The 18819-nt window shown below is 71.3% G+C and overlaps 1 protein-coding gene across 1 annotated transcript; it reads left to right on the top strand.

The window, feature by feature from the left end:
* Positions 1-3756: 3756 nt before the first annotated feature.
* ADCK5 (aarF domain containing kinase 5) lies at positions 3757-18808 on the top strand (the record flags this gene model as incomplete). The annotated part of the gene is made up of 12 exons (XM_075916839.1): positions 3757-3835; positions 14046-14146; positions 15110-15256; positions 15379-15454; positions 15928-16128; positions 16347-16487; positions 16856-16969; positions 17172-17303; positions 18082-18165; positions 18433-18514; positions 18598-18676; positions 18789-18808. Coding segments are annotated over exons 1-12 (1195 nt in total), but the record flags the coding sequence as incomplete, so codon positions are not given.
* Between the last annotated feature and the right edge of the window lie 11 nt (positions 18809-18819).

Here is an 18819-nt window from a genome sequence, read left to right on the forward strand (position 1 = left end):
GCCAGCGCAGTGCCCGGTGCGATGCCCAGAGAGACCCCGCCCAGCCAGCGCAGTGCCCGGTGAGACGCCCAGAGAGACCCCGCCCAGCCAGCGCCGTGCCCGGTGCGATGCCCAGAGAGACCCCGCCCAGCCAGCGCAGTGCCCGGTGCGATGCCCAGAGAGATACCGCCCAGCCAGCGCAGTGCCCGGTGCGATACCCAGAGAGACCCCGCCCAGCCAGTGCAGTGCCCAGTGCGATACCGAGAGAGACCCCGCCCAGCCAGCGCAGTGCCCGGTGCGATACCCAGAGAGACCCCGCCCAGCCAGCGCAGTGCCTAGTGCGATACCGAGAGAGACCCCGCCCAGCCAGCGCAGTGCCCGGTGCGATGCCCAGAGAGACCCCGCCCAGCCAGCGCAGTGCCCGGTGCGATGCCCAGAGAGACCCCGCCCAGCCAGCGCAGTGCCTGGTGCGACGCCCAGAGAGACCCCGCCCAGCCAGCGCAGTGCCCGGTGCGATACCCAGAGAGACCCCGCCCAGCCAGCGCAGTGCCCGGTGCGATACCGAGAGAGACCCCGCCCAGCCGGCGCAGTGCCCGGTGCGACGCCCAGAGAGACCCCGCCCAGCCAGCGCAGTGCCCAGTGCAACGCCCAGAGAGACCCCGCCCAGCCAGCGCAGTGCCCGGTGCGATACCCAGAGAGACCCCGCCCAGCCAGCGCAGTGCCCGGTGCGATACCCAGAGAGACCCCGCCCAGCCGGCGCAGTGCCCGGTGCGACGCCCAGAGAGACCCCGCCCAGCCAGCGCAGTGCCCGGTGCGACGCCCAGAGAGACCCCGCCCAGCCAGCGCAGTGCCCGGTGAGACGCCCAGAGAGACCCCGCCCAGCCAGCGCAGTGCCCGGTGCGATACCCAGAGAGACCCCGCCCAGCCGGCGCAGTGCCCGGTGCGATGCCCAGAGAGACCCCGCCCAGCCAGCGCAGTGCCCGGTGCGATGCCCAGAGAGATACTGCCCAGCCAGCGCAGTGCCCGGTGAGACGCCCAGAGAGACCCCGCCCAGCCAGCGCAGTGCCCGGTGCGATGCCCAGAGAGACCCCGCCCAGCCAGCGCAGTGCCCGGTGCGATGCCCAGAGAGATACCGCCCAGCCAGCGCAGTGCCCGGTGCGATACCCAGAGAGACCCCGCCCAGCCAGCGCAGTGCCCGGTGAGACGCCCAGAGAGACCCCGCCCAGCCAGCGCAGTGCCCGGTGCGATGCCCAGAGAGACCCCGCCCAGCCAGCGCAGTGCCCGGTGCGATGCCCAGAGAGATACCGCCCAGCCAGCGCAGTGCCCGGTGCGATACCCAGAGAGACCCCGCCCAGCCAGTGCAGTGCCCGGTGCGATACCGAGAGAGACCCCGCCCAGCCAGCGCAGTGCCCGGTGCGATACCCAGAGAGACCCCGCCCAGCCAGCGCAGTGCCTGGTGCGATACCGAGAGAGACCCCGCCCAGCCAGCGCAGTGCCCGGTGCGATGCCCAGAGAGACCCCGCCCAGCCAGCGCAGTGCCCGGTGCGATGCCCAGAGAGACCCCGCCCAGCCAGCGCAGTGCCTGGTGCGACGCCCAGAGAGACCCCGCCCAGCCAGCGCAGTGCCCAGTGCAACGCCCAGAGAGACCCTGCCCAGCCAGCGCAGTGCCCGGTGCGATACCGAGAGAGACCCCGCCCAGCCGGCGCAGTGCCCAGTGCAACGCCCAGAGAGACCCCGCCCAGCCAGCGCAGTGCCCGGTGCGATACCCAGAGAGACCCCGCCCAGCCAGCGCAGTGCCCGGTGCGATACCGAGAGAGACCCCGCCCAGCCGGCGCAGTGCCCAGTGCAACGCCCAGAGAGACCCCGCCCAGCCAGCGCAGTGCCTAGTGCGATACCGAGAGAGACCCCGCCCAGCCAGCGCAGTGCCCGGTGCGATGCCCAGAGAGACCCTGCCCAGCCAGCGCAGTGCCCGGTGCGATACCCAGAGAGACCCCGCCCAGCCAGCGCAGTGCCCGGTGCGATACCGAGAGAGACCCCGCCCAGCCGGCGCAGTGCCCGGTGCGACGCCCAGAGAGACCCCGCCCAGCCAGCGCAGTGCCCAGTGCAACGCCCAGAGAGACCCCGCCCAGCCAGCGCAGTGCCCGGTGCGATACCGAGAGAGACCCCGCCCAGCCGGCGCAGTGCCCAGTGCGATGCCCAGAGAGACCCCGCCCAGCCAGCGCAGTGCCCGGTGCGGAGTGAGAGATGCGATGCCCAATTCCTCCACTAGGTGGCAGCATCTCCAAGGGGACCGGGCCCCTGGCAGTAGCAGGGACGGGGGGGGGGGGGTGTGAGAGGAGCGCGGGGCCCCGCCCGTCCCGCACCCCAGGGCTCTGTGGGGGGGGCTCGCCGCGGTCCCTGCCCCCCTCCCAGCCCGAGACTTGCGGGAGGCAACAGTGCTGTGCCCCTGCCCTGTGCACTGGGCTCTGCTGGCGCTTGGCACTGGGGGGGGGGGGGGGGGGTTCAGCTCGCGGGATCCTGGCACCGCTGTGGGGGTCCGGTAAAGGGGGGGGCGGGTAAAGGGGCGCGGAGGGGGCCGGGGGGGCGCAGGGGGCGGGTAAAGGGGCGCGGGGGGGGCCGGGGGGCGCAGGGGGCGGGTAAAGGGGCGCGGGGGGGCCGGGGGGGGCGCAGGGGGGGGCGGGCGGGTAAAGGGGCGCGGGGGGGGACCCGGGGGGGCGCAGGGGGCGGGTAAAGGGGCGCGGGGGGGCGCAGGGGGGGCGGGTAAAGGGGCGCGGGGGGGGGACCCGGGGGGGCGCAGGGGGCGGGTAAAGGGGCGCGGGGGGGACCCGGGGGGGGCGGGCGGGTAAAGGGGCGCGGGGGGGGGCGCGGGGGGGACCCGGGGGGGGCGGGCGGGTAAAGGGGCGCGGGGGGGGACCCGGGGGGGCGCAGGGGGCGGGGTAAAGGGGCGCGGGGGGGACCCGGGGGGGCGCAGGGGGCGGGTAAAGGGGCGCGGGGGGGACCCGGGGGGGCGCAGGGGGCGGGTAAAGGGGCGCGGGGGGGACCCGGGGGGGCGCAGGGGGGCGGGTAAAGGGGCGCGGGGGGGGGACCCGGGGGGGCGCAGGGGGCGGGTAAAGGGGCGCGGGGGGGGACCCGGGGGGGCGCAGGGGGCGGGTAAAGGGGCGCGGGGGGGATCCGGGGGGGCGCAGGGGGCGGGTAAAGGGGCGCGGGGGGGGACCCGGGGGGGCGCAGGGGGCGGGTAAAGGGGCGCGGGGGGGATCCGGGGGGGCGCAGGGGGCGGGTAAAGGGGCGCGGGGGGGACCCGGGGGGGCGCAGGGGGCGGGTAAAGGGGCGCGGGGGGGGACCCGGGGGGGCGCAGGGGGGCGGGTAAAGGGGCCCGGGGGGGCGCAGGGGGCGGGTAAAGGGGCGCGGGGGGGGGACCCGGGGGGGCGGGTAAAGGGGCGCGGGTCCGACAGGCTATTTCCGTGGCCCCTCCCCCCCCAGGACTCCAGTTTTCCCGGCCTCAGGATGCGGAGCCGGACCGGGAGCCCACGTGGCGCCGCCTCGCTCCACCCCTCCCAGCTCGGGAGGCGGGGCCAGCTCAGGGACCGCCCATTCTGCCCACCAATGCGAAACGGCCGACTGGCCAATCAACGAGCGCTATAAGTAAGGGGGCGGAGCCTGGAGTCGCAGGGCGCCATCCGCGTGGGGCAAGAGAGAGGCGCCTCGAGGCAGGCGGGCCAATCGGCGTGCGCGTTGAGTAAGGGGTGGTGCCTGGGCGCGGGCTGGCCAATCAGCGTGCGGGTGAGTGCGGGCGGGGCGGGTGGCTCGCGGCCAGTGGCGGCGGCCGGTGAGAGCGGTCATGGAGCTGCGGCGCACGGTGAGAGCGGCCCCGCGCGGGGCGGCTACCGGGGGCTTTACGGTACCCCCCCTGCTTCCCCGGGGGCGGCTATTGGGCGCTTTACGGTACCCCCCCTGCTTCCCCGGGGGCGGCTATTGGGCGCTTTACGGTACCCCCCCCTGCTTCCCCGGGGGCGGCTACCGGGGGCTTTACGGTACCCCCCCTGCTTCCCCGGGGGCGGCTATTGGGCGCTTTACGGTACCCCCCCTGCTTCCCCGGGGGCGGCTATTGGGCGCTTTACGGTACCCCCCCCCCGCTTCCCGGGGGGCGGCTATTGGGCGCTTTACGGTACCCCCCCTGCTTCCCCGGGGGCGGCTATTGGGCGCTTTACGGTACCCCCCCTGCTTCCCCGGGGGCGGCTATTGGGCGCTTTACGGTACCCCCTGCTTCCCCGGGGGGGCGGCTACCGGGGGCTTTACGGTACCCCCTGCTTCCCCGGGGGGGCGGCTACCGGGGGCTTTACGGTACCCCCCTGCTTCCCCGGGGGCGGCTACCGGGGGCTTTACGGTACCCCCCTGCTTCCCCGGGGGCGGCTACCGGGGGCTTTACGGTACCCCCCTGCTTCCCGGGGGCCGGCTATTGGGCGCTTTACGGTACCCCCTGCTTCCCGGGGGGCGGCTACCGGGCGCTTTATGGTATTCCCCTCTCCCGTGCTTCCCCGGGGCTGGGTACTGGGGGCTTTATGGAACTCCGTCCTCTACTGTGTTTCCTGTGGGCTCTTTACCATGTGCTTTACGGTACCTTCCCATGCTTTCAGGGGGGGCTGGTGCTTCAATGGGGCAATTACTGGGTGCATTACGGTACTCTCCTGCTTCCCGAGGTCTGGTTACTGGGTGCATTACGGCACCCCCCTTTCCTAGTGCCTGGTATTAGGGAGGGACCTGAAGCAAGAGTCAAAGGCTTCTCAGCTAATCCACAGGCTAGTGGACCAGTCGCTTCCCCCCTTGCTGCCTCTTATCAGAAAGGGGCCGCGAGGGGGGAGGAGTGGGGACTTCAAACCGGCAGCGCTGCACAGAGCCTGGGCCCGCTGCCCTGGCTCCACCTGGCGCTGCGCTTTGAAACGCCCAGGCCTGTCGCTACACTTCAAAGGCGGCTCTTTAAAATGCCTCGATTAGTCAGGATTTAGCATCCCCAGTATCATGTGAATTTTTTGATATTCTTCCTCCCCCCTCCCGCAACTGTGGCTCCTGCAGGCTGGCTGTTGTCTGTGTTCTACAAAATCGTGACAAGTGTGGAGAAAGTGACTAAGGAAAAGTGATTGACTTGTTCCCATAACGGAAGATCTAGGGGTCACCCAGTGAAATGAACAGGCAGCAGGTTTCAAACAAACAAACAAACCAAAGGAAGTTTTTCTTCACTCAGCGCACAGTCAACCTGTGGAACTCCTCGCCAGAGGGTGGTGTGAAGACCAGGGCTTTAACAAGGTTAAAAAAAGAGCTAGATAGATTCACGGAGCTTAGGTCCACCAATGGCTCTTAGCCAGGCCGGGTAGGAATGGTGTCCCCAGCCTCTGTTTCTCCGGAGATGGGTGCTAGGAGAGAGATCACGTGAGGCTTCCCTGATGGGTTCACTCCCTCTGGGGCTCCTGGCATTGCCGGCAAACAGGACCCCGGGCTGGACAGACCTTTGGTCTGACCCATTGCGGCCGCTCTTGTGTGCCTGTGTTTGCGTTGTTGTGTAGATACCGACGCACACCGTCCCTGGGCCTGCAGCGCCCACAGTCCAAGATCCCCAAGCTCTCAGCTGCCAGTTCCCCCCCACCCCTGCATTGCCCCACGTGTCTGCCCTGCCCAGGCTGGGACAGCTGCCCTCAGACCCCAGCGTGGGCCCCGGGAGCGGAGCCAGTCCTGCCGCGCTGGTGGCCGTGCCCTGGTCCCGGCTTGCTTGGAGCAGAGGAGGCTGAATCCAGGCTCCGGATCCGCCCACCCCGTCTGGCGCTGGACCGACGCCCCGGGCTGATTAGGAAACCGCCTCCTGAAGGCGACTTGTCAAGGCCAGCGAGGGGGGGACGCGGGGGGAGGGGCTGCGTCTGCCGCAGCTGGGAGCTGCCCCTGTCAGCGGGAAGGCCCCTTGTGTTTCATCTTCCCTCAAGGACGTGCTGTTCCGGCCAGAGGCTGGGCATGGGGCGCCAGGCGCCTGCTCCTCGTGTGCCCCACCCGTTCTGGGCTCCCACACGGACATGGGGGGCCCCGCGGTGCTGCCCAGCGCAGGCAACGCCCCCCCCCCGCGTCACCCTCCCATCCTCCTGGGGGCGGGACCCAACCCCCTCGGCTTCACCCCCAGTCGCCCCAGGGGAAGGGCCTGGCCCCCCTTCTTGCATCGCAGGCCACCCCCCTCCTGGGGCAGGACCCACCATCCTCCTGCTCGCAGCCCCTGGCTCCAGGGCTCCAGGGGGTCTTTGGCCAGTCTCCGGCCTGGCCCCATCCCCTGCCCCGAAGCGGGAGCCGGCCCATACGCCCGTGTGGGGTGCAGGGACCCCCTGCGTTGGGCGCTGCGCTCCCGTCCGAGTGAGCCCCGGCTCAGCCTGAGGGTAACCGGCCGGGCCCCTCTCCAGCACCCTGCTCCCCCTGCCGGCGTCCGAGGGGTAGGGGGTCGGGCTGGTGCTTGTACCCAGCCGGCCGGGGAGGGAGCTAAGGTGAGGACACGGCTAGGTGCCCTGGCGGGGACAGGCTGGTGACCGTGAGCTGGGACTGGGTCCCCATGGGGCCGGGCTGCGGGGTACGGCTGGTCTCCCGGGGGGGGGGGTCTCTGCATCGCTTTGAAGGGGAGCCCTCGGCTTGGCGACAGGGGCTGCTGGGAGCTGGCTCCGCTGCGGGGCGTTGGTTGCGGGCTCGTGGGAGAGCGGGGGAGCTGTCGGGAGGCCGGGCGGAGCAGCCTGTTCCCATCTCGAGCAGCCAGGCAGCCTGCGCCAGGCTTTCTAGCAGGCTTTGCAGGAGCGGGAACCCTTCCCGGGGGCGAAGGCAGCCTGCTCCCCAGGCATGGGGGTGCTGCAAACAGCCCCCCACATTTGCACAGTGGTGCTGAGCAAGGCAGCGCCCACCCCCGGAAGGGTGAGCTTGCGGCCACCGGCGGGAAACGGGCCTGGGTCCTGCTGGAAGGGGACTCATTTAGCTCTAGCCACTGAGAGAGAGACCTTGGAGTCACGGCGGCTAGTTCCCTGCGTGTGCAAAGCGAGCAGGCTGTTGGGAATCGTTACACAAGGCATCGAGGATACGACAGAGAATATCTTACTGCCCCGTATAAAACCTTGGGACGCCCACAGCTTGAATCCTGCGCACAGATGTGGTCTCCTCATCTCACAAAAGATCTCTTGGCATTGGAAACGGTTCAGAAAAGGGCAACAAAGCTGGGTCTCCTGTGAAGAGAGATTACAGAGATTTGGACTTTTCAGCGTAGAAAAGAGGAGACTGAGGGCGGATACAACAGAGGTCTGGAAAGTCGAGACTGGTGTGGAAAAAGTGACTAAGGAAAAGTTATTTACCTGTTCCCATAACAATAAGAACTAGGGGCACCAAATGAAATTACTAGGCAGCAGGTTTCAAACAAACCAAAGGACGTTTTTCTTCACTCGGCGCACGGTTAACCTGTGGAACTCCTCGCCGGAGGGTGTGGTGAAGTCTAGAACTTTGACAGGGTTCAGAAAAGAGCTAGGGGGGTTACCGTAAAGTGGTACCTGCTGGGGCACCTGGCTTTGGCTGCTGTGGGCAGACAGGACGCTGGGGGGATGGGCCCTTGGTCTGACCCCGCCTGGCTGGTCTGACATTCGTATGGAACCTGGCAGCAAGTGTGAACAGCGGGGTGGGGGAGGGGCGGGGTAAAGGTGCCCCCGTAAGTCAGTGTTGGGATTGTCCCTACCAGCCTGTCGCCCGCGTCTGTGTACTGCCGCTTGTCACGTACCTGGGGGCAAGTCCCATTCCTCCCCCCCCCCCCCCGCGGCCAGCTGCTGTTCCGGCCAATGGCGGGTGCTGCCGGTCTTGGTGCCCCGCTCAGGGCTGCGGGGACTCCGGCAGGCGTTGGCCACGCCCTGCGTGGGGTTGTTCACTGCCCAGGATGTGACTGGCAGCCCCGTGGGGTGACGCCAGACCCGCCTGGCAGGGCGCTCAGAGGGGCCGCAGGGTGCAGTGCCAGGCTGGGATGCTGCCACAAGGGGCGCTCTTCCTGCCAGGGCAGCGGGGTGCAGTGGGGCGGGGCTTGGCCAGCTGCTGCTGTGTTGCCGGGAGCCGTGGCACAGCAGGAAAGACATGGGCCCTGCAGTGCTCCAGAAACAGCCTGGCCATGGTGGCTCCGTGCTGCCCAGCGGCGGTGAGTTCTGCAGGCAGTGGGTGGGTGGGGCCTGGCGGCTCCGTGCTGCCCAGCGGCGGTGAGTTCTGGAAGCAGTGGGTGGGTGGGGCCTGGCGGCTCCGTGCTGCCCAGCGGCGGTGAGTTCCTCAGGCAGCGGGTGGGTGGGGCCTGGCGGCTCCGTGTTGCCCAGCGGCGGTGAGTTCTGCAGGCAGTGGGTGGGTGGGGCCTGGCGGCTCCGTGTTGCTCAGCGGCGGTGAGTTCTGGAAGCAGTGGGTGGGTGGGGCCTGGCGACTCCGTGCTGCCCAGCGGCGGTGAGTTCCTCAGGCAGTGGGTGGGTGGGGCCTGGCGGCTCCGTGCTGCCCAGCGGCGGTGAGTTCTGTCGGCAGTGGGTGGGCGGGGCCTGGCAGCTCCGTGTTGCCCAGCGGCGGTGAGTTCCGCAGGCAGCGGGTGGGCGGGGCCTGGCAGCTCCGTGTTGCCCAGTGGCGGTGAGTTCTGCAGGCAGTGGGTGGGCGGGGCCTGGCAGCTCCGTGTTGCCCAGCGGCGGTGAGTTCTGCAGGCAGCGGGTGGGCGGGGCCTGGCAGCTCCGTGTTGCCCAGTGGCGGTGAGTTCTGCAGGCAGTGGGTGGGCGGGGCCTGGCAGCTCCGTGTTGCCCAGCGGCGGTGAGTTCTGCAGGCAGTGGGTGGGCGGGGCCTGGCGGCTCCGTGTTGCCCAGCGGCGGTGAGTTCTGCAGGCAGTGGGTGGGCGGGGCCTGGCGGCTCCGTGCTGCCCAGCGGCGGTGAGTTCCTCAGGCAGCGGGTGGGTGGGGCCTGGCAGCTCCGTGTTGCCCAGCGGCGGTGAGTTCTGCAGGCAGTGGGTGGGCGGGGCCTGGCGGCTCCGTGTTGCCCAGCGGCGGTGAGTTCTGCAGGCAGTGGGTGGGCGGGGCCTGGCAGCTCCGTGTTGCCCAGCGGCGGTGAGTTCTGCAGGCAGCGGGTGGGTGGGGCCTGGCGGCTCCGTGCTGCCCAGCGGCGGTGAGTTCTGCAGGCAGCGGGTGGGTGGGGCCTGGCGGCTCCGTGCTGCCCAGCGGCGGTGAGTTCTGCAGGCAGTGGGTGGGCGGGGCCTGGCGGCTCCGTGCTGCCCAGCAGCGGTGAGTTCTGCAGGCAGTGGGTGGGCGGGGCCTGGCGGCTCCGTGTTGCCCAGCGGCGGTGAGTTCCTCAGGCAGCGGGTGGGCGGGGCCTGGCGGCTCCGTGTTGCCCAGCGGCGGTGAGTTCTGCAGGCAGCGGGTGGGCGGGGCCTGGCGGCTCCGTGTTGCCCAGCGGCGGTGAGTTCTGCAGGCAGTGGGTGGGCGGGGCCTGGCGGCTCCGTGCTGCCCAGCGGCGGTGAGTTCTGGAAGCAGTGGGTGGGTGGGGCCTGGCAGCTCCGTGCTGCCCAGCGGCGGTGAGTTCTGCAGGCAGTGGGTGGGTGGGGCCTGGCAGCTCCGTGTTGCCCAGCGGCGGTGAGTTCCGCAGGCAGCGGGTGGGCGGGGCCTGGCGGCTCCGTGTTGCCCAGCGGCGGTGAGTTCTGCAGGCAGCGGGTGGGCGGGGCCTGGCAGCTCCGTGTTGCCCAGCGGCGGTGAGTTCTGCAGGCAGCGGGTGGGCGGGGCCTGGCGGCTCCGTGTTGCCCAGCGGCGGTGAGTTCTGCAGGCAGTGGGTGGGCGGGGCCTGGCGGCTCCGTGTTGCCCAGCGGCGGTGAGTTCTGCAGGCAGCGGGTGGGCGGGGCCTGGCAGCTCCGTGCTGCCCAGCGGCGGTGAGTTCCGCAGGCAGCGGGTGGGTGGGGCCTGGCAGCTCCGTGCTGCCCAGCGGCGGTGAGTTCTGCAGGCAGTGGGTGGGCGGGGCCTGGCGGCTCCGTGTTGCCCAGCGGCGGTGAGTTCTGCAGGCAGCGGGTGGGCGGGGCCTGGCGGCTCCGTGTTGCCCAGCGGCGGTGAGTTCTGCAGGCAGCGGGTGGGCGGGGCCTGGCGGCTCCGTGTTGCCCAGCGGCGGTGAGTTCTGCAGGCAGCGGGTGGGCGGGGCCTGGCGGCTCCGTGTTGCCCAGCGGCGGTGAGTTCTGCAGGCAGCGGTGTGGGCGGGGCCTGGCGGCTCCGTGTTGCCCAGCGGCGGTGAGTTCTGCAGGCAGCGGGTGGGTGGGGCCTGGCGGCTCCGTGTTGCCCAGCGGCGGTGAGTTCTGCAGGCAGTGGGTGGGCGGGGCCTGGCAGCTCCGTGCTGCCCAGCGGCGGTGAGTTCTGCAGGCAGCGGGTGGGTGGGGCCTGGCAGCTCCGTGCTGCCCAGCGGCGGTGAGTTCTGCAGGCAGCGGGTGGGCGGGGCCTGGCAGCTCCGTGCTGCCCAGCGGCGGTGAGTTCTGCAGGCAGCGGGTGGGCGGGGCCTGGCAGCTCCGTGCTGCCCAGCGGCAGTGAGTTCTGCAGGCAGCGGGTGGGTGGGGCCTGGCAGCTCCGTGCTGCCCAGCGGCGGTGAGTTCTGCAGGCAGCGGGTGGGTGGGGCCTGGCAGCTCCGTGCTGCCCAGCGGCGGTGAGTTCTGCAGGCAGCGGGTGGGCGGGGCCTGGCAGCTCCGTGCTGCCCAGCGGCAGTGAGTTCTGCAGGCAGCGGGTGGGCGGGGCCTGGCAGCTCCGTGCTGCCCAGCGGCGGTGAGTTCTGCAGGCAGCGGGTGGGCGGGGCCTGGCAGCTCCGTGCTGCCCAGCGGCAGTGAGTTCTGCAGGCAGCGGGTGGGTGGGGCCTGGCAGCTCCGTGCTGCCCAGCGGCGGTGAGTTCTGCAGGCAGCGGGTGGGCGGGGCCTGGCAGCTCCGTGTTGCCCAGCGGCGGTGAGTTCTGCAGGCAGCGGGTGGGCGGGGCCTGGCGGCTCCGTGTTGCCCAGTGGCGGTGAGTTCTGCAGGCAGCGGGTGGGCGGGGCCTGGCAGCTCCGTGCTGCCCAGCGGCGGTGAGTTCCGCAGGCAGCGGGTGGGTGGGGCCTGGCAGCTCCGTGCTGCCCAGCGGCGGTGAGTTCTGCAGGCAGCGGGTGGGCGGGGCCTGGCAGCTCCGTGCTGCCCAGCGGCAGTGAGTTCTGCAGGCAGCGGGTGGGTGGGGCCTGGCAGCTCCGTGCTGCCCAGCGGCGGTGAGTTCTGCAGGCAGCGGGTGGGTGGGGCCTGGCAGCTCCGTGTTGCCCAGCGGCAGTGAGTTCTGCAGGCAGCGGGTGGGTGGGGCCTGGCAGCTCCGTGTTGCCCAGCGGCGGTGAGTTCCGCAGGCAGCGGGTGGGCGGGGCCTGGCAGCTCCGTGTTGGCCAGCGGCGGTGAGTTCTGCAGGCAGCGGGTGGGTGGGGACTGGCAGCTCCGTGTTGGCCAGCGGCAGTGAGTTCTGCAGGCAGCGGGTGGGCGGGGCCTGGCAGCTCCGTGTTGCCCAGCGGCGGTGAGTTCTGCAGGCACTGGGTGGGCGGGGCCTGGCGGCTCCGTGCTGCCCAGTGGCGGTGAGTTCTGCAGGCAGTGGGTGGGTGGGGCCTGGCGGCTCCGTGCTGCCCAGCGGCGGTGAGTTCCGCAGGCAGTGGGTGGGTGGGGCCTGGCGGCTCCGTGCTGCCCAGCGGCGGTGAGTTCTGCAGGCAGCGGGTGGGCGGGGCCTGGCAGCTCCGTGTTGCCCAGCGGCGGTGAGTTCCGCAGGCAGTGGGTGGGTGGGGCCTGGCGGCTCCGTGCTGCCCAGCGGCGGTGAGTTCCGCAGGCAGCGAGTGGGCGGGGCCTGGCGGCTCCGTGCTGCCCAGCGGCGGTGAGTTCCGCAGGCAGCGGGTGGGCGGGGCCTGGCAGCTCCGTGCTGCCCAGCGGCGGTGAGTTCTGCAGGCAGTGGGTGGGTGCGGCCTGGCAGCTCCGTGCTGCCCAGCGGCGGTGAGTTCTGCAGGCAGTGGGTGGGCGGGGCCTGGCAGCTCCGTGCTGCCCAGCGGCGGTGAGTTCTGCAGGCAGCGGGTGGGCGGGGCCTGGCAGCTCCGTGCTGCCCAGCGGCGGTGAGTTCTGCAGGCAGCGGGTGGGCGGGGCCTGGCAGCTCCGTGTTGCCCAGCGGCGGTGAGTTCCGCAGGCAGCGGGTGGGCGGGGCCTGGCGGCTCCGTGCTGCCCAGCGGCGGTGAGTTCTGCAGGCAGTGGGTGGGTGGGGCCTGGCAGCTCCGTGCTGCCCAGCGGCGGTGAGTTCCGCAGGCAGCGAGTGGGCGGGGCCTGGCGGCTCCGTGCTGCCCAGCGGCGGTGAGTTCCGCAGGCAGCGGGTGGGTGGGGCCTGGCAGCTCCGTGTTGCCCAGTGGCGGTGAGTTCTGCAGGCAGTGGGTGGGCGGGGCCTGGCAGCTCCGTGTTGCCCAGTGGCGGTGAGTTCTGCAGGCAGCGGTGTGGGCGGGGGCCTGGCAGCTCCGTGCTGCCCAGCGGCGGTGAGTTCTGCAGGCAGCGGGTGGCGGGGCCTGGCAGCTCCGTGTTGCCCAGCGGCGGTGAGTTCCGCAGGCAGCGGGTGGGCGGGGCCTGGCGGCTCCGTGCTGCCCAGCGGCGGTGAGTTCTGCAGGCAGTGGGTGGGTGGGGCCTGGCAGCTCCGTGCTGCCCAGCGGCGGTGAGTTCCGCAGGCAGCGAGTGGGCGGGGCCTGGCGGCTCCGTGCTGCCCAGCGGCGGTGAGTTCCGCAGGCAGCGGGTGGGTGGGGCCTGGCAGCTCCGTGTTGCCCAGTGGCGGTGAGTTCTGCAGGCAGTGGGTGGGCGGGGCCTGGCAGCTCCGTGTTGCCCAGTGGCGGTGAGTTCTGTCGGCAGTGGGTGGGCGGGGCCTGGCAGCTCCGTGTTGCCCAGCGGCGGTGAGTTCCGCAGGCAGTGGGTGGGTGGGGCCTGGCAGCTCCGTGCTGCCCAGCGGCGGTGAGTTCCGCAGGCAGTGGGTGGGTGGGGCCTGGCAGCTCCGTGCTGCCCAGCGGCGGTGAGTTCCGCAGGCAGTGGGTGGGCGGGGCCTGGCAGCTCCGTGCTGCCCAGCGGCGGTGAGTTCTGGAAGCAGTGGGTGGGCGGGGCCTGGTGGTTCTGTGCTGCCCAGCGGCGGTGAGTTCTGCAGGCAGCGGGTGGGCGGAGCCTGGTGGTTCTGTGCTGCCCAGCGGCGGTGAGTTCCGCAGGCAGTGGGTGGGCAGGGCCTGGCGGCTCCATGCTGCCCAGCGGCGGTGAGTTCTGCAGGCAGTGGGTGGGCGGAGACTGGTGGTTCTGTGCTGCCCAGCGGCGGTGGGTGGGTGGGGCCTGGCGGTGGGTGGGTGGGGCCTGGCGGCTCCATGTTGCCCAGTGGCGGTGAGTTCTGCAGGCAGCGGGTGGGCAGAGCCTGGTGGTTCTGTGCTGCCCAGCGGCGGTGAGTTCCGCAGGCAGTGGGTGGGTAGGGCCTGGCGGCTCCGTGCTGCCCAGCGGCGGTGAGTTCCGCAGGCAGTGGGTGGGTAGGGCCTGGCGGCTCCGTGCTGCCCAGCGGCGGTGAGTTCCGCAGGCAGTGGGTGGGTGGGGCCTGGCGGCTCCGTGCTGCCCAGCGGCGGTGAGTTCCGCAGGCAGTGGGTGGGCGGGGCCTGGCGGCTCCGTGCTGCCCAGCGGCGGTGAGTTCCGCAGGCAGCGGGTGGGCGGAGCCTGGTGGCTCCGTGCTGCCCAGCGGCGGTGAGTTCCACAGGCAGTGGGTGGGTGGGGCCTGGCGGCTCCGTGCTGCCCAGCGGCGGTGAGTTCCGCAGGCAGCGGTGGTGGGCGGAGCCTGGTGGCTCCGTGCTGCCCAGCGGCGGTGAGTTCCGCAGGCAGTGGGTGGGCGGAGCCTGGTGGTTCAGTGCTGCCCAGTGGCGGTGAGTTCCGCAGGCAGTGGGTGGGCGGAGCCTGGTGGCTCCGTGCTGCCCAGCGGCGGTGAGTTCCGCAGGCAGCGGGTGGCCGTTCCTCGCTTGCCCTGCGGGGTCCCGCTGACTTTTGTGCCTGGGCCCCTAGGTGCAGCTCTGCCACTTCCACTCCCTGCTGCTGCGGCGGAGGGACCCCTGGCAGCCGCTCGCCCTGCACTGCAGACACCGGCTCAGCCCCCCGATGCAACGGTGAGTCTCTCGCCCGGCGCGGGGAGCCCTCGGACTGTCCCTTCCCTAGGGCTGGGGCCTCCCCCTTTGGGCTGCTCCCCACAGTGTCTGCCCCACCCGTGGTGCTGGACCCTCCATGCCCTTCCCCAGGGCTCGGATGCAGCACCCGCCGGCCCGTGTGACTCCGTCGTCCCACCCCCTTGGGATCAGGCGCCCCGGGTGCGGCGGGAGGGGAGGGCTGGGAGCCGAAAGGGCCCGGCAGCCCCGCCCTGGGTGCACCTGGAGCTCTGAGCGCAGGTTCTACAAACCGTTCTGGCCAGAGTCGGTCTGGCGGGGCTGTGCCCGTCCCGCCCGGGGCCATGCGGGCCGGCGCCGGGGGCCTGGTCCGTCGTAGGGCTCTGCCCAGCCTCCCTGGGTGTGTCCGTAACCCCCCCCCCCGAAACGTTAGCGGCCCCTCTGCTCTCGGGGGCACCAGGGACCGGTGGGGTCCTGGCTAACCACTGCCGAGAGGGGGGGGTCCCAGGTCTGGGGGCTTTGCCGCGAGGGCTCCCAAGCGCGGCTGCGTGCCATAGAATCACAGCCACTGGACCGGGAAGGGCTGTGGGGCAGGGCAGTCGGGGGGGCAGTCCCAGGGGGGCTGTGGGGCAGGGCAGTCGGGGGGGAGCACTCCCAGGGGGGCTGTGGGGCAGGGCAGTCGGGGGGAGCACTCCCAGGGGAGCCGTGGGCAGGGCAGTCGGGGGGGAGCACTCACAGGGGAGCCGTGGGGCAGGGCAGTCGGGGGGGAGCACTCACAGGGGAGCCGTGGGGCAGGGCAGTCGGGGGGGAGCACTCACAGGGGAGCCGTGGGGCAGGGCAGTCGGGGGGGGGGGGAGCACTCACAGGGGAGCCGTGGGGCGGAGCAGTCACTGGAGGACTCATGGGGGGCAGGGCAGTCACTGGGGGAGTCATCGTGGGGGCCTCTCACCGCTGTCCCCTCCCCCCCAGCTGGAGCCGGCGCAGGGGGCTGCTGAGGGGGCTGCTGGCCGTGGGGCTGGGGCTGCCCCTGGCCGCGGGGATGCGCTACGGGCTGGCCGACGCCCAGGAGCGGAGGAAGATGCGGCTGCTGGTGGAGGGCATCGGGCGCTTTGGCAGGTGGGCGTTGGATTTGTCCCCCCCCCCCGAGGGCCCAGCGGGTCCGGGCCCCGTCGCAGGGGGAGTCAGGACTCCGGGTTCTCTCTGGCCGCAGGGCCCTGAGCCGCCCGCCCTCCCCGCAGGTCCCTGCAGCTGGGCATGCAGATCTCACTGGATTACTGGTGGACGGAGCACGTGGCGCTGTGGGGCGTGGCCGAGGTATTTCCAGCCTGGGCGCCCCCCCCAGCGGGCTCAGCGTGGGGCCGGGGCGGAGGGGGACATGCAGAGTGGGGCACCCCTCTCCTGGTACTGCTGCTGGCATCCTGGGCAGGTCCCCTTTCCCTAGCTGTGCCCCCCCCTGTGTATGGTGCCCCCCCCGGGACAGAGTGCCCCTTGCTAGCCTGGTCCCCGCCCCCATTACCCCTCCTTGCTCAGGAGCTCCCAGCTGGACGTGCTGGGCACTTGGGCTCCCTACTGGTCACGCCCCTGGTTGGATGTGCTGGGAAGTAGCACCCCCTGCTGGTCGTGCCAGGCACTGCTGCCCCCTGCTGGTCGTGCCAGGCACTGCTGCCCCCTGCTGGTCGTGCCAGGCACTGCTGCCCCCTGCTGGTCACCCCAGGCACTGCCGCCCCCTGCTGGTCACACCCTGCCCGTGCTAACGGCTGCTCCCTGCCACGTGTGCCTGTCGTCAGAACAGCCCGGAGTACACGGCGGCGATGTCAGCCTGCCACCAGCGGGCGGCCGAGTGCCTGGTGCAGGGCGCCATCCTCAACGGGGGTCTCTACATCAAGCTGGGCCAGGGCCTGTGCTCCTTCAACCACCTGCTGCCGCCCGAGTACATCAGCACCCTGCGCGTGCTGGAGGACCAGGCCCTCAAGCGGGGCTACGGGGAGGTGAGTGCCAGGCCCCGGGCAGGGCATCCCCATTGCCCTCTGGGCGAGGGGCCAGGCAGGCCGGCTTGGGGCTGTAGCCCACTGCCCCCCAGCTGCCGGGCAGAGCTCTCCATGCTGCCCTGTGCAGCGTGAGGCCCGGCTGCCCCTGCAGCTGGGTGTGTGGCGCCCTCCCCTGGGCACGAGGGCAGCCCCCTGACGCCCGCCTCCCTCCCGCGCAGGTGGACGAGCTATTCCTGGAGGATTTCCAAGCCAGGGCCAACGTGCTCTTCCGGGAGTTCGACTACCAGCCCGTGGCCGCGGCCAGCCTGGCCCAGGTGCACAAGGCCCGGCTGCAGGACGGCACCCAGGTGGCGGTGAAGGTGCGCGAGATGTGGGGAGGGGGCCGGCTCCATCCAGGGCCCTCGCCGCCCCTGGCCCCCACTCATGGAGCCAGAGGGCAGCTGCCTGGTCCCAGCCTGGGCTGAGACCCCCTGTGCTGCTGGGACAGGTGGCTTAGGGAGGCCTTGCCTGCTTGGGAGTCTCCAGCGGCTGCCCTCCCCCTTCCCAGGGGTGGCTCTGCCCCGGCAGGTGTGGGCAGTGTGCCGCCAGCATGAGGAACCCTGCTGTGGGGCAGACTGGCCAGTGTGTGGTGGGGCCTGCCCCCTAGTTGGGGTGGGGGGGGAATTGCATTCAGGGCCCAGTCTCTGCAGGCCAGGCCGGGTTCCCAGCGCTCCGCCTCCACCCCCAGGTGCAGTACATCGACCTGCGGGACCGGTTTGACGGGGACATCCGCACGCTGGAGCTGCTGCTGCGCATCGTGGAGTTCATGCACCCCAGCTTCGGGTTCAGCTGGGTGCTCAAGGTACGGGCGTCGCCCGCTGCTCCGTTATGTGGGCGCTGGCCCGGGGGTGTTGGCAGGCAGCCGCCGGGGGTGGCCTTGGTGCGGCAGGGCGAGGCGGCGAGCGGGATGAGGCAGCTGGCGCCCCACGCCTGCCTGGCCAAGGGAACACACTCGCCCCCCGGCCCTGCCCCTGCCCTCCCACTGCCCTGCCCCCTCCCCGCAGGACCTGAAGGGGACGCTGGCCCAGGAGCTGGACTTTGAGAACGAGGGCCGGAATGCCGAGCGCTGCGCCCAGGACCTGCGCCACTTCCCCTACGTCGTCGTCCCCAAGGTGCACTGGGACAAGTGCAGCAAGGTGGGGACACGGGACAGACGGGCCCCTGCCCTGAGCCACGTCTCCACCCACCTGGTCCCTGCCCACCCCAGCCACGTCTCTACCTACCCTGGGCTGTGGACGCCCGCCCTGGGTCCTGGCCACCCGCCCCAGTCACATCTCTGTCCATCCGAGATGAACCCCGGCCACGTCTCCATCCACCTAGGGCCCTGGCATCTTGTCCTGTCTCCACCCACCCTGGGAGCGGAGGAGGGGGCCGGCGATGCCACCTGCTGGGGGATGCCCAGCTGCAGAGGGGAACGGGCCCCTCCTCTCCTGGGTCTGTGGCTGCGTCCAGACTGGCAGGATTTTGTGCAAATACATTTCCTGGAAAAGTGTTTCCGTTAAAGGTATTTGCACAAGAGAGCGTCTCCCCCGGCCCGGATGCTTTTGTACAGGAGCCGTGTTTTGCGCAAAAGCATCCGTGCCGGGGTGGACGCTCTGGCGCAGGGAAGCTCTGCTGGCCATTGTAGCCATCGGGCTTCCTTGCGCAAGGCATGAACTTGCCCGTCCGCACTGGCCTCTTGCGCAAGAGGCTGATCCCGAGCGGGAGCGTCCGAGCGTCCGCGCAAGGAGCCGATTTGCACAGGACAGCGGCAGTGCTCTGGCGCGAATACTCGCGGCCGGTCTAGACAGGCGGCAAGATGCTTTTGCGCAAAGTCTTGCCAGTCCAGACGCAGCCGGTCCCCGCCTTCCTCCTACGGGCTGGGGGTTGGCACAGGAGATGCCCCCCGCTCCCTGACCCGCCTGCTCCCCGCAGAGAGTCCTGACTGCGGATTACTGCGACGGCTGCAAAGTCAACAATGTGGAGAAGATCCGGGCGCAGGGCCTGAGCCTCAAGGACGTGAGTGGGCAGGGGCAGCCGCACGCTTGCCGGGCTCGGCCCAGCACGGGGTGGGGGTGGGCAGAGACCCTGTGGAATCTGTGGGGCCGCCACGTTTAACCTCCCCGGCTCGCTGGGAGGCAGCTGCATTCACCGGCCTGCAGCCCCCTTCCCTGGAGGCGGCACCGGGCCTGTCCATTCCACCCCCAGGGGACGGAGCCTGCCAGCCCTGCCCCCTGGCCTGGCGGGGAGGTGTGGGGTGCTCAGAGGCTCCCCCCCCCCTTGCAGATCGCAGACAAGCTGATCCAGATGTTCGCCGAGCAGATATTCTACACGGGCTTCATCCACGCAGACCCGCACCCTGGGAACGGTAGGTGCTGGGGGTCCCCTCCCCGCCCAGCAAGGGGGAGGCTGGTGGGGACTGAGGGGTGTAGTGAGCCCTCTGTGTTGCAGTGCTGGTGCGACGGGGCCCTGACGGGAAGGCCGAGCTGGTGCTGCTGGATCATGGACTGTACGAGTTCCTCAGTGAGAGGTAGGGAGGGGCTGGGGGGGCGGGCAGACACGACATGGGGAGGCCGCTCGCTGCTGCTGCCTCCCCCCCGCCATGTGGGGCAGCCCTGCTGACATGGCCGCTCCCCCGGCAGGGACCGCACGGCGCTGTGCGGTGGCGGCCCG

Source organism: Pelodiscus sinensis, unplaced genomic scaffold, assembly GCF_049634645.1.
Source record: "Pelodiscus sinensis isolate JC-2024 unplaced genomic scaffold, ASM4963464v1 ctg85, whole genome shotgun sequence".
Lineage (NCBI taxonomy): Eukaryota > Metazoa > Chordata > Testudines > Trionychidae > Pelodiscus > Pelodiscus sinensis.